General features: G+C 33.9%; 1 protein-coding gene across 1 annotated transcript; it reads left to right on the top strand.

The window, feature by feature from the left end:
- The first annotated feature begins 7,537 nt into the window (after nucleotides 1–7,537).
- On the top strand, nucleotides 7,538–9,093 carry LOC113276211 (UDP-glycosyltransferase 72B3-like). Its single transcript, XM_026525790.1, has one exon. The coding sequence runs from the start codon at nucleotides 7,564–7,566 to the stop codon at nucleotides 9,091–9,093; it is 1,530 nt and encodes a 509-aa protein (XP_026381575.1). The 5' UTR covers nucleotides 7,538–7,563.
- The last annotated feature ends 3,745 nt before the right edge of the window (nucleotides 9,094–12,838 follow it).

Below are 12,838 nucleotides of genomic sequence, written 5' to 3'. Positions count from 1 at the left end.
ACGGATTGTCATCTTTTCTTTTAAGTAGATTTGTGTCTTCTTCGTACATCCATATGTAGGTGATTTTCATGTGTTTTCATATATAATTCAATCTTATCGCGGGAAATTAATAAATACTCTAACCTAATCTAATTTTCAAATAAAATCGTTGTATAATCATGGGTGAACTAAAATTTATTTTTTGGAGTAAAGTATCTTTACTTTTATTTTTGATTTTTAGTTGGATCGAAGGTTAATAACGATATTTCCCAATCTTTCTCATTTTCTAATCAATTCTTATTCGATTGGTTCGTTGACATTTTTACTTGTTCAATCCAAACGATGTTTTTGTCGATGATAACTCTCGAGTTCATTCACATATCCTTTTATACTGATTTTTGCCGATGTTTTTGCCGATGACAATTATCGAAATTATTTAATCATTCTTATTGTTAAATACTCTAGGATTTATATTAACCGGATAAACAATTTTAGAATCATAGTCCTTTCTTTTTTGTAATTTACACCTTTTTGTGCCACCTAAAATACCATTCATATCCTAATTTGGTGATCCAAACAAAATAAAAATGGAGATGAGAAAGAATTCAAAAACCTTGATTTTCTGATGATTTAAAATGAAGTTGGTCTCTGGGTTTTTTCAAAACCTTGAAAATTTTAATCGTCTTGGTCAAGGTGCAACTTTGGTCACGTGATAAATTTTGTACCTGGAGGCACAAAGCAATTTATTGAGTTAGAGGCATCGCTTAGCTTAACTACGCAAAAAAAAAACTCGGTTTATTTATGGATGAAAAAAAAATAAGAGAAAAAAATGTAGATATAGTTGGAATTTTTTTTTAGTAAAGTAATAGAGTTAAAAGAGAAAACATAATGAAAACACCAAATTTAATGGTTTAAAAGTTCGAAAAACTGCGAAGGTTAAGAATCCAATTATTTTTATCAGTATAGACACATATTCAAAGAGTATATAAAATGAAAATGAGTCGGCAGAATGAGAATAAACCAGCATAATGAAAATTGAATTGGAAAATTTTTCTCGGTTTCCACTTGACACTAATTTGAAGAATGTCTACTAAAAACAAAGAGCAAACACTGACGACATTCAGGAAAGGATGTAGACTCCATTATACATGGATAATCTTTTTGGTCCTATAAGAGGTCGTGACACCGGTTTGAGTTGTATGAGTTACCCAAACAAAAGAGCCGATCTATCAATAGAAGTAACAATAACACGAGCCGATCTATCAATAAAAGTAACTCGAACAAAAAAAAACTGAAAATGAGACAAATAAAAACTTCGATTGAATTATCCGATTTAATAATGTATTTTATGTATTATCTCCAAACATGGATGTTGAATCTAATTCGCGGACAAGTCATTCAGATGCCGACTCTTACTTGTTTATTTTGTGGATCATTCTCTTCTGATATATAAGGTCACTCGCGATCTGGTATGCATACTCATCTTACAAGATTACTACAGATAGAACTCAAGTCTCATTTCGCTGAGCTGACATGTAATATATCAGATGTTATGGTTCTCTAGTGGATTTAACGATTTGGTATGCATACTCAGATTACGTGATTAATGAAGACAGACCTCAAGTCTCATTCGCTGACCTGAGATGTAAAATATATCAAATGTTATGGTTCTCCATTATACTTAGTGATCCAGTATGCATACTCAGCTAACTAGAATATTAAAGACAGACCTCATGTCTCATTCTGCAGACCTGGGGATGTAAAATATCAGAAGTTATGGTTCTCCGGTAGATTTAAGAATTCTGTATGCATACTCAACTAAGAAAATTACTAGAGATAGACCTCATGCCTTATTTCACTGATTAAGATATCAAATATCATATTTTATGGTTCCTCAGTAGATTTATCTATCAGTATAGGCCGACCACTGGTTAAGGGGCAACCCTTCTTTATCATTTGAAATCTGTGTTTTGGTGGGAAATATTCATGCCGCAAATAAAAGACTAGGGTTCGATTATTAAACGTGTTCCAGAGAAATTCAATCACCAAAATTACTTTGAACGGGCATGTTAGGCATATACAGGGATGATATGGGTGATTTCTTCGATCCAGTTGGGATGGACAATCCAGTCGGAGCAAAACAGGGAAGGTATATTAACGGAGGAGGTAAAACTCGAGATATCCTGTGATTTCATGTGGTTGCTGGAGATTTAAATGAGATACAACGAGTTTGAATCAATCTAGAACGTGTTTGGAGTGTGATCCACATCAACAGAAGCGCGGAAGAGGAATTGAAGGAAAGGAAATCCCGTATTTCTCTGAAATAGGAAAGAACATATCCCGAGTAAAAAAAGATTATTTTGGATTGATGGAGGAGATTCAACGCGTGTTTTTGGTTTAAATAGGTGTCCTGGGAGTCCTAGAGAGGGTATTGTGAGTTTGGGGGGATGAGGAGAGCCAGAGAAGAAGAAATTCGAGTTTTCCCAAACTCGGTTTCTGCTGTTGTTGATGAACATCAAGAACACGAAGAACATTAGACGCACAGAGGACCGTCGTTCTTCAAAAAAGACACCGACAACAGGGTGAGTTTCGTATTGCTACAGTGACAGCAACACAACACTTGTATCGTTCTTTGGAACAATGATTGTGCAACACTTTACATGCATCACAAAATCCTGTTTGTAATCATTTCTCCCATTTCATCATTGTAAACTACTTTTGAGAAATTAAAAAATATTTTGAGAGCATTTTCGACATGATGAGATAATTCCAACACTGGGACGACGGAGGAGGCCAAACTTCATAGTTGGGTAATTTTATTAATTCTTTTTAAAACTTTTGCATTAATTTAAAATTAAAATATGATTTGAATTAATTGGTTGTCATTTAATTTGATGATGTATGCTTAGGTTATGTGTTTTGATACATCATGCTTAGGATTTACAATCAATGTTTCGAGAATCTACTTTGGAAAATAAGAGTCCATATATTTTATTTATTGAGCGATAATTGTTGAGAATAAATAATTGAGCCTTATGTTATGAAAATTGGCCGAATCCTTAGTTCCAGTACCTCGCACCCTTCGTAATATTTTTGTATATAATTTTATTATTTTTAAAAACTTTAAGCTCTACAAGTCCGAGTGAACGACAACCTATTTACTACAAAAATTAAAAATCTTATTACTAACCCATGAAAACTACACACCTCACGTATATATGTTGGAGTAGGACAATCAACAATTGCTTTAGTCTTTGAGTCATCCACTGAAATACCAGTATTTGACACAACATAACCTAAGAAGGTAACTTTGTTTGTAAGGAACGTGCACTTATTTAAATTCACATACAAAACATTTTCTTGTAATGCCTTAAATACCTGAGATAAATGTGTAAGATGTTCTTCTTCTTTGTTGCTAAAAATTAAGATGTCATCAAAGTAAACTATGACAAATTTCCCAAGAAATGGCTGCAAAACTTGGTTCATGAGACGCATAAAAGTGCTAGGAGCATTTGATAAACCAAAAGGCATTACTAACCAATCATATAACCATTCTCTAGTTTTCAAAGATTTCTTACATTCTTCACCTTCACGAATACGTATTTGATCATATCCACTAAATAAGTCCAGCTTTGTAAACATCTTAGCACCCAAAAGCATGTCGATCATGTCATAAATTTTAGGTATATGAAACCTATTTGGTATAGTCACTCTGTTTAATGCTCTACAATCTATGCTTATACGATGTCCTTTATCTTATCCTAATCAGTCTTTTTTGTAGCATATGATCAATTTTACCTTGTAATATCTCATGCTCTTTTGGACTCAGTCTATAGCGATCTTGATTAGGAATAGATGTTCGAGGTATAAAATCTATTTGATGTTGTAGATCTCTCAGTGAAGGTAAGGAACTAGGTAATTCATCGGGAAATAAATTTTCAAAACAAGATAATAAGTGTTGAACCTTAAATGGAATCTCCACCATAGTTTTAGCTACTCCATGAGAAATCATAGTATGAGTTTTTTGTAAAGACATAGCAATGGTAGGAAATACAACAGTTGTCTTCTTATCTATTGGTTCTTTGACTGATGCAGAAGATTGTAGTGGCCACAAAACTTTAGTAAAACCTTCATGAACAAAAGTATAAGTATTCTCATAGCATTTATGAACAACACAAATGTCATATTTCCATGGTCTTCCAAAAATTAAGATTGCAACATTCATGTTAATAACATCACATAGAGCATAATATTCATATCCATGGAAATAAAATTTCGTTAGACAATGATGAGTGATTTGCTGAGTTGATGAACTGTTTATCCAACCAACTGAGTATGGATTTGGATGAAGAGTTATAGGTAAACCAAGTTTCTCAACCAATCTTACATACATATAATTTTTTGTACTCCCACTATCAATGATTATGATATAAAACTTCTCTTCAATGACACAATGAGACCGGAAAATACTATGTCTTTGTGTAAGACATGGTTATGTGATTAGAATCGGTAGAATTACGCCAAGAAAAAATGCATCATAAGTCTCATTCTCATGTAGAAAAGTAAGTCCATCATCCTCCAGTGCACCCTCTTCTTGTGTTTCATCTTGATTTTCATTAATATAAGTATGAAACTTACTAAAATCACTAGAAATATGGCCAGTTTGATTGCACTTATTACACTTGTATCCTATAAATTTAGAATAAGGGTTGGGATGTTTTGGTAATGGTGGGAACTGCTGCTGAAATTTATTACTTCTAGTATTTGGAGTAACATCTCTTTGGTGTCTAACCTGTGGTGGCTTAGCAGATGAAATATTCATTAATGGTGCATTCTCTGCAGGAAGAGGTAGGTTTCTTGTGGTTTTGAAAAGGTCGACCATAACTTCTCTCTTGTGGATCAACATTGACTGTTGATCCTCTTTCATCTTGGTTACCATAATAATAAGGTTTTGCAACTCTGTTATAAATTTGATAACAATTTTCTCGTGGTGATGCTTGACTGGAACTGTTATGTATAAGCCTCTCTATCTTGATAGCTTGTCGAATATCCTGAACTATCTTATGCACAATTGAGTCATTCCTTGATGAATAAGTATGTTTAACCCTTCTATAAAACGTGCAACTAACTGTTCTTCATTTTCATTTAGTTAGTTACATGTAACTAAATTGTAAAATTCAGCTACATACTCTTTAGCAAGTCTAGCTCCTTGTTTACAATTTTGAATTTTGATAAATAGCTATTGCCTATAATCTCTAGGTAAAAACGTATCTCTTAATATATGAGGCTTTACATACATACTTCGATCTTCACAGAGTTTTTCCCACCAAGCTGCATCTCTACCTTTTAGTTTATATGCAACCAGTTTCACTTTAGAAGAATAGGGTACTTCCATGAAGTTGAAAAACAATTCTACTTCATAAAACCAATCAAACAAATCTTCTATTTGTAAACCACAATGAAATTTGGGTATATCATCTTTCGACTTATATTCTAGTAAATTTCCATAAAGATTCATACTATATTTTAATCTTTTATCCTTTATCCACCATTTTTCTTGATCGTCTTCTAACTTTTCCTTGTCCTCATCACTGTCGAGATCCACAGTTGCATGATTTTTATAAGGATTGTTAAGATAGTTCTCAAATTGCTTTTGGATCTTAAGAAGGTGTGAAAATTCTTCAGAGATAGAACTATTCTGAACAAAGTACCTTGCTTAACTTTTTTGTGTTTCATCGTCTTCTTTTTATACTTTATCATCAGACAACATGGCATGCCTTCATCATCTAATACTGCGTGTTTTAATAACTTGATTAGAAAGTGTTCATGTACTTCAAACTTATTCTCGATATCGTCAAATCTCCCAAGCTTCTTTTCAAAATTATCTGTAATAGTCTTGATACTTGTTTCAAATTTGGTTTTAACTTTTGTAAGTTTGATCAGCCATTGAAACTTGCTGAAGAAAAAAACTAAAAGTTGAAGAAAAATTTAGGGTTTTGAGTTTGCGGAAGAGGTTGAAGGATTTGTCTTTAGATAAAAATCTAAAAACGTTGGTTGTGGTACCAACTAATGTAGCAAAGATAAGGTGAAATCAAACTAGTTGCTGGGGATGCGAAGAGAGTTTAAGTTTCGTTCAAAAACTTAGATAAATATGATTGAAAACAATCAGATTATAAGTTGTAATTGATAATAATAATATTGATAATAAGATGTTTTCTCTAAACAAGATAGCTTAGCCTTTATATAGGCTTAGATGAACTGACAAAAAGAATAGGAATAGGAATTCTATGTAAACTAGGAAACTAAATGAACTGCAAAGCAAGTAAACTAAAACAAACGTAAAGGGATCAACAGCTAAATCGATCCATAGCAGCTAGTATATCCGAGATAGCAACTCTGGCGTCTTGAATTTATAGAGCTACTAGTGTTCACAAATCATGTTTGACATTGTGCACAGTGGAATTATCTATCAGAGATTAATTAGTGTTTAAGTTTTTCAGTCCCCACAACTTAGTGGTGGTAGATACAAGTATGATGCAGTTAGACGTAAGATCAACAGGATTCACAAGTTAAATCAATAAGCAGACTGGCTCGTCACACTTTCTATACCAAGAGAAAGAATATTATACAGTGGTAAAGTCATTGCGTGATGATACCGGTTAAATAAATAAATACAGAACCGTTCTACACGAGTTTTAGCTTGGTTGCTTGGGATCAATCCAATTTTATGCAATCTCTTGATAACGACGGGAAACTGAAAGCATTTCACTTAAATGAACAATTTCGTGATCCCTCGATAAGGATGGACTGCAATTGCTTTTTTACTTCATCCCAATTGGAGATACTGATGTTGAATCTGGTTTATCTTTGTGTTCATCAAAGATGATGATGATGCATAACCACATTAATCAACATCATTCACCGATCGATCGATTTAGAAGTGAAAAAGGAACCCTGCTCGTCCATAACATAATTTATATCATTATGGCACTAGTACTTGATAAAAATGACAGAAGCAATGATGTCACAAACTATCGAATCACCACGATTCATCCCATCAATGTACATTGCTTTAGTCGTGGAATTCCAGATTATTACGTCTACATCCCATGTGAAAACCCGCCATATGGTTTGTGGTCACACTTACTGTGCCTAAATGCACAACGATAATTCATTATTTGTTCAAGTTGAATCGTCCTTATATGCACAAAAGAACACAATGCTCTGTATAGCCTTGTGCGTATTTGGGCATTATCTTAAAGGAAATAATGGTGTGCACTTAATAGATTTTTCTTGGCACTTTTTGGGGTAAAAGATTTTTGTTACAGAGAGAGCAAAGGGAGATCTTGACTTTAGACATAACAAAAATCGTGAGTATGGTATCATGAGCCAATGATTTTACCATTGTATTACGATTCAAGTTGTTAAATAGAGTTTTTCCTAATTATTACAGTTTCCTAGATATGGTTTAGCTGCCAAACTAAAATCTTTTGAAATTCTTTCATATAAGTGCATACACAAGAGTAGAAGAACTTATATCTAATTTTCAAGTATACAAACGAAGAACTTAACCAACCATTTTTCATGGAAAATACCCAAGATCGAAAAAAGATTAACAATAATGTTCAAGAGCGTGATCATGATACCCCTCACATTGCTATCCTTCCATGTCCTGGAATGGGTCATCTCATTCCTCATCTTGAGTTAGCTAAACGATTATGCAACTTTCATGGCATCCAAGTGACGTTTTTCGTATACTTAACCGAAGCTTCTGCTGCTCAATCTCAATACCTTAACACACATCCTCTTCCCAAATCTCTTCATGTATATCACCTTCCATCCAGAGACATTTCTCCTTTCGTAACAGATTCTACTGATATTCAAACTCGTCTCTGTATAATCGTTCGTGAATCTCTTCCTGATGTCGAATCCTACATTGTTAGCTCTCACGATAATAATACTAGTGTCAGACCCGTAAATGTTCTCATTGCGGATTTCTTTGCTACGGGAAGTTTTGATATTGCCGACAAATTGGGCATACCGAAATATATTTTCTTTTGCCCTGCAGCTGACTTGCTCCCCTTCATGATATATCTGCCCATACTTGATAGCCAAGTGCAAGGTGAGTTCGTTGATCTCAAAGAGCCGATTGAAGTCCCTGGTTGTAAGCTGCTTCAACCAAGGGACCTAGTTGATCCGGTCAGGAATCGCAAGACTGATGGGTACAACTGGTTCTTACACCATGCAAGCCGGTTTCCCCTGGCTGATGGAATTCTTTTGAACACGAGCTATGATCTTGAGCCTAAGACTATTAAAGCATTGCGAGAAGACCCAATTTTACGACAACTAGGTACTCCGCGTGTATATCCAGTTGGTCCACTTATTAAGCCATCATCGGCAAAAGTAGAAGTGAAAGATGAGCATTATATGATCATGGCATGGCTTAACCAGCAACCAGAGGAATCCGTGATTTTTGTATCATTCGGAAGCGGTGGGACATTATCAGCTGAGCAGATGAAAGAGTTAGCTTGGGGGTTAGAACTTAGTGGAAAACGGTTCATATGGGTCATTCGGAAACCGGTAGAAGCGGACGCTTCAGCATCATTTTTCAGCGTGGGTAACGAAGAAGAGAACAATCCTGATGAATACTTACCTCATGAGTACCAAAACAGGATCAATAGAGTAGGCTTGGTGATCCCTACGTGGGCACCGCAAATGGAAATACTCAGTCACTCGTCAGTAGGTGGGTTTTTAAGTCACTGTGGTTGGAATTCAGCATTAGAAAGCCTATGCAATGGTGTGCCCATGATAGCGTGGCCGTTATACGCGGAACAACGGAGTAATGCTGCAATGCTTGAAGAAGAGATTGGAGTTGCCGTGAGAGTTAAGAGTGACGAAAATGGAGTTGTGGGTAGGGAAGAGATTGGAAAATTAATTAGTCTTTTAATGGATGAAGGAAATGAAGACGAAACTCATAAGGTGGGTTTCAATTTGAGAAGTAAAGCTAAACAACTTCAAATATTGATGAGTGAAGCTATAAACGAAGGAGAGTCTTCTTACCATTCACTCTCGGAGGTTGCTGATGAATGGAAAGCAAGTACTAGTGTGATGTAGTACATCTTTCTATGTATCAACTCTTCATGCTGATCCATTGTTTTAGTATCAACAATGTTCGTTGATCTCTCGCGTCAGTATCGAATATGACTGTTGATCCCTTTACGTTTGTTTTAGTTTACTTGCTTTGCAGTTCATTTAGTTTCCTAGTTTACATAGAATTCCTATTCCTATTCTTTTTGTCAGTTCATCTAAGCCTATATAAAGGCTAAGCTATCTTGTTTAGAGAAAACATCTTATTATCAATATTATTATTATCAATTACAACTTATAATCTGATTGTTTTCAATCATATTTATCTAAGGTTTTGAACGAAACTTAAACTCTCTTCGCATCCCCAGCAACTAGTTTGATTTCACCTTATCTTTGCTACATTAGTTGGTACCACAACCAACGTTTTTAGATTTTTATCTAAAGACAAATCCTTCAACCTCTTCCGCAAACTCAAAACCCTAAATTTTTCTTCAACTTTTAGTATTTTTCTTCAGCAAGTTTCAATGGCTGATCAAACTTACAAAAGTTAAAACCAAATTTGAAACAAGTATCAAGGCTATTACAGATAATTTTTAAAAGAAGCTTGGGAGATTTGATGATATAGAGAATAAGTTTGAAGTACATGAACACTTTCTAATCAAGTTATTAAAACACGCAGTACTAGATGATGAAGGCATGCCATGTTGTCTGATGATAAAGTATAAAAAGAAGACGATGAAACAAAAAAAAGTTAAGCAAGGTTCTTTTGTTCAGAATAGTTCTATCCCTGAAGAATTTTCACAGCTTCTTAAGATCCAAAAGCAATTTGAGAACTATCTTAACAATCCTTATAAAAAGCATGCAATTGTGGATCTCGATAGTTATGAGGACAAGGAAAAGTTAGAAGACGATCAAGAAAAATGATGGATAAAGCATAAAAGATTAAAATATAGTATGAATCTTTATGGAAATTTACTAGAATATAAGTCGAAAGATGATATACCCAAACTTCATGGAAGTACCCTATTCTTCTAAAGTGAAACTGGTTGCGTATAAACTAAAAGGTGGAGATGCAGCTTGGTGGGAAAAACTCTGTGAATATCGAAGTATGTATGTAAACCCTCATATATGTATTTGGAAAAGAATGGGAGACTTATTAAGAGATACGTTTTGACCTAGAGATTATAGGCAATAGATATTTATCAAAATTCAAAATTGTAAACAAGGAGCTAGACTTGCTAAAGAGTATGTAGCTGAATTTTACAATTTAGTTACATGTAACTAACTTAATGAAAATGAAGAACAGTTAGTTGCACGTTTTATAGAAGGGTTAAACATACTTATTCATCAAGGAATGACTCAATTGTGCATACGATGGTTCAGGATATTCAACAAGCTATCAAGATAGAGAGGCTTATGCATAACAGTTCCATTCAAGCATCACCACGACAAAATTGTTATCAAAGTTATAACAGAGTTGCAAAACCTTATTATTATGGTAACCAAGATGAACAAGAGTGAAGTTATGGTCGACCTTTTCAAAACCACAAGAAACCAATTTTACTTCCAACCAAATACCTCTTCCTGCAGAGAATGCACCATTAATTTATATTTCATCTGCTAAGCCACCACAGGTTAGACACCAAAGAGATGTTACTCCAAATACTAGAAGTAATAAATTTCAGCAGCAGTTCCCACCATTACCACAACATCCCAACCCTTATTCTAAATTTATAGGATACAAGTGTAATAAGTGCAATCAAACTGACCATATTTCTAGTGATTTTAGTAAGTTTCATACTTATATTATTGAAAATCAAGAAGAAACACAAGAAGAGGATGCACTGGAGGATGATGGACTTACTTTTCTACATGAGAATGAGACTTATGATGCATTTTTTCTTGGCGTAATTCTACCAATTCTAATCACATAACCATGTCTTACACAAAGACATAGTATTTTCAGGTCTCATTGTTTCATTGAAGAGAAGTTTTATATCATAATCATTGACAGTGTGAGTACAAAAAATTATATGTATGTAAGATTGGTTGAGAAAATTGGTTTACCTATAACTCTTCATCCAAATCCATACTCAGTTGGTTGGATAAACAGTTCATCAACTAAGCAAATCACTCATCATTGTCTAACGAAATTTTATTTCCGTGGATATGAATATTATGCTCTATGTGATGTTATTAACATGAATGTTGCAATCTTAATTTTTGGAATACCATGGAAATATGACATTCGTGTTGTTCATAAATGCTATGAGAATACTTATACTTTTGTTCATGAAGGTTTTACTAAAGTTTTGTGGCCACTACAATCTTCAACATCAGTCAAAGAACCAATAGATAAGAAGACAACTGTTGTATTTCCTACCATTGCTATGTCTTTACAAAAAACTCATACTATGAGTTCTCATGGAGCAACTAAACCTATGGTGGAGATTCCATTTAAGGTTCAACACTTATTATCTTGTTTTGAAAAATTATTTCCCGATGAATTACCTAGTTCCTTACCTTCACTGAGAGATCTACAACATCAAATAGATTTTATACCTCGAACATCTATTCCTAATCAAGATAGCTATAGACTGAGTCCAAAAGAGCATGATATATTACAAGGTCAAGTTGATCATATGCTACAAAAAAGACTGATTAGGATAAGAAAAATTCCTTGTGCTAGTCCTTTTTTTAGTAGACAAGAAAGATAAAGGACATCGTATGAGCATAGATTGTACATCATTAAACAGAGTGACTATACCAAATAGGTTTCCTATACCTAAAATTTATGACATGATCGACATGATTTTGGGTGCTAAGATGTTTACAAAGCTGGAGTTATTTAGTGGATATGATCAAATATGTATTCGTGAAGGTGAAGAATGTAAGAAAGCTTTGAAAACTAGAGAATGGTTATATGATTGGTTAGTAATGCCTTTTGGTTTATCAAATGCTCCTAGCACTTTTATGCGTCTCATGAACCAAGTTTTGCAGCCATTTCTTGGGAAATTTGTCATAGCCTACTTTGATGACATCTTAATTTTTAGCAACAATGAAGAAGAACATCTTACACATTTATCTCAGGTATTTAAGGCATTACAAGAAAATGTTTTGTATGTGAATTTAAATAAGTACACGTTCCTTACAAACAAAGTTACCTTCTTAGGTTATGTTGTCTCAAATACTGGTATTTCAGTGGATGACTCAAAGATTAAAGCAATTGTTGATTGTCCTACTCCAACATATGTACGTGAGGTGTGTAGTTTTCATGGGTTAGTAATAAAATTTTTAATTTTTGTAGTAAATAGGTTGTCGTTCACTCGGACTTGTAGAGCTTAAAGTTTTTAAAAATAATAAAATTATATACAAAAATATTACAAAGGGTGCGAGGTAATGGAACTAAGGATTCGGCCAATTTTCATAACATTAGGCTCAATTATTTATTCTCAACAATTATCGCTCAATAAATAAAATATATGGACTCTTATTTTTCCAAAGTAGATTCTCGAAACATTGATTGTAAATCCTAAGCATGATGTATCAAAACACATAAGCTAAGCATACATCATCAAATTAAATGACAACCAATTAATTCTTTTTTGACGATGACTTAAGATACTTGCATATTGTGTTGATAAATTTAACGGAAACCATAACTGAATAGCTTGAAAAGCAAGCGATGCAGTATTATTTAGTGGATTACTTAGACTTAGTAGAGTATTAGCAATTTTTCTTAATCAGAATGATAATTGATAGAGGTTAGAAG

Source organism: Papaver somniferum, chromosome 1 (genome assembly GCF_003573695.1).
Source record: "Papaver somniferum cultivar HN1 chromosome 1, ASM357369v1, whole genome shotgun sequence".
In the NCBI taxonomy this organism is placed as follows: domain Eukaryota; kingdom Viridiplantae; phylum Streptophyta; class Magnoliopsida; order Ranunculales; family Papaveraceae; genus Papaver; species Papaver somniferum.
The sequence above is the reverse complement of the archived record's forward strand: the minus strand, read 5'-3'. Positions and strand labels throughout refer to the sequence as shown.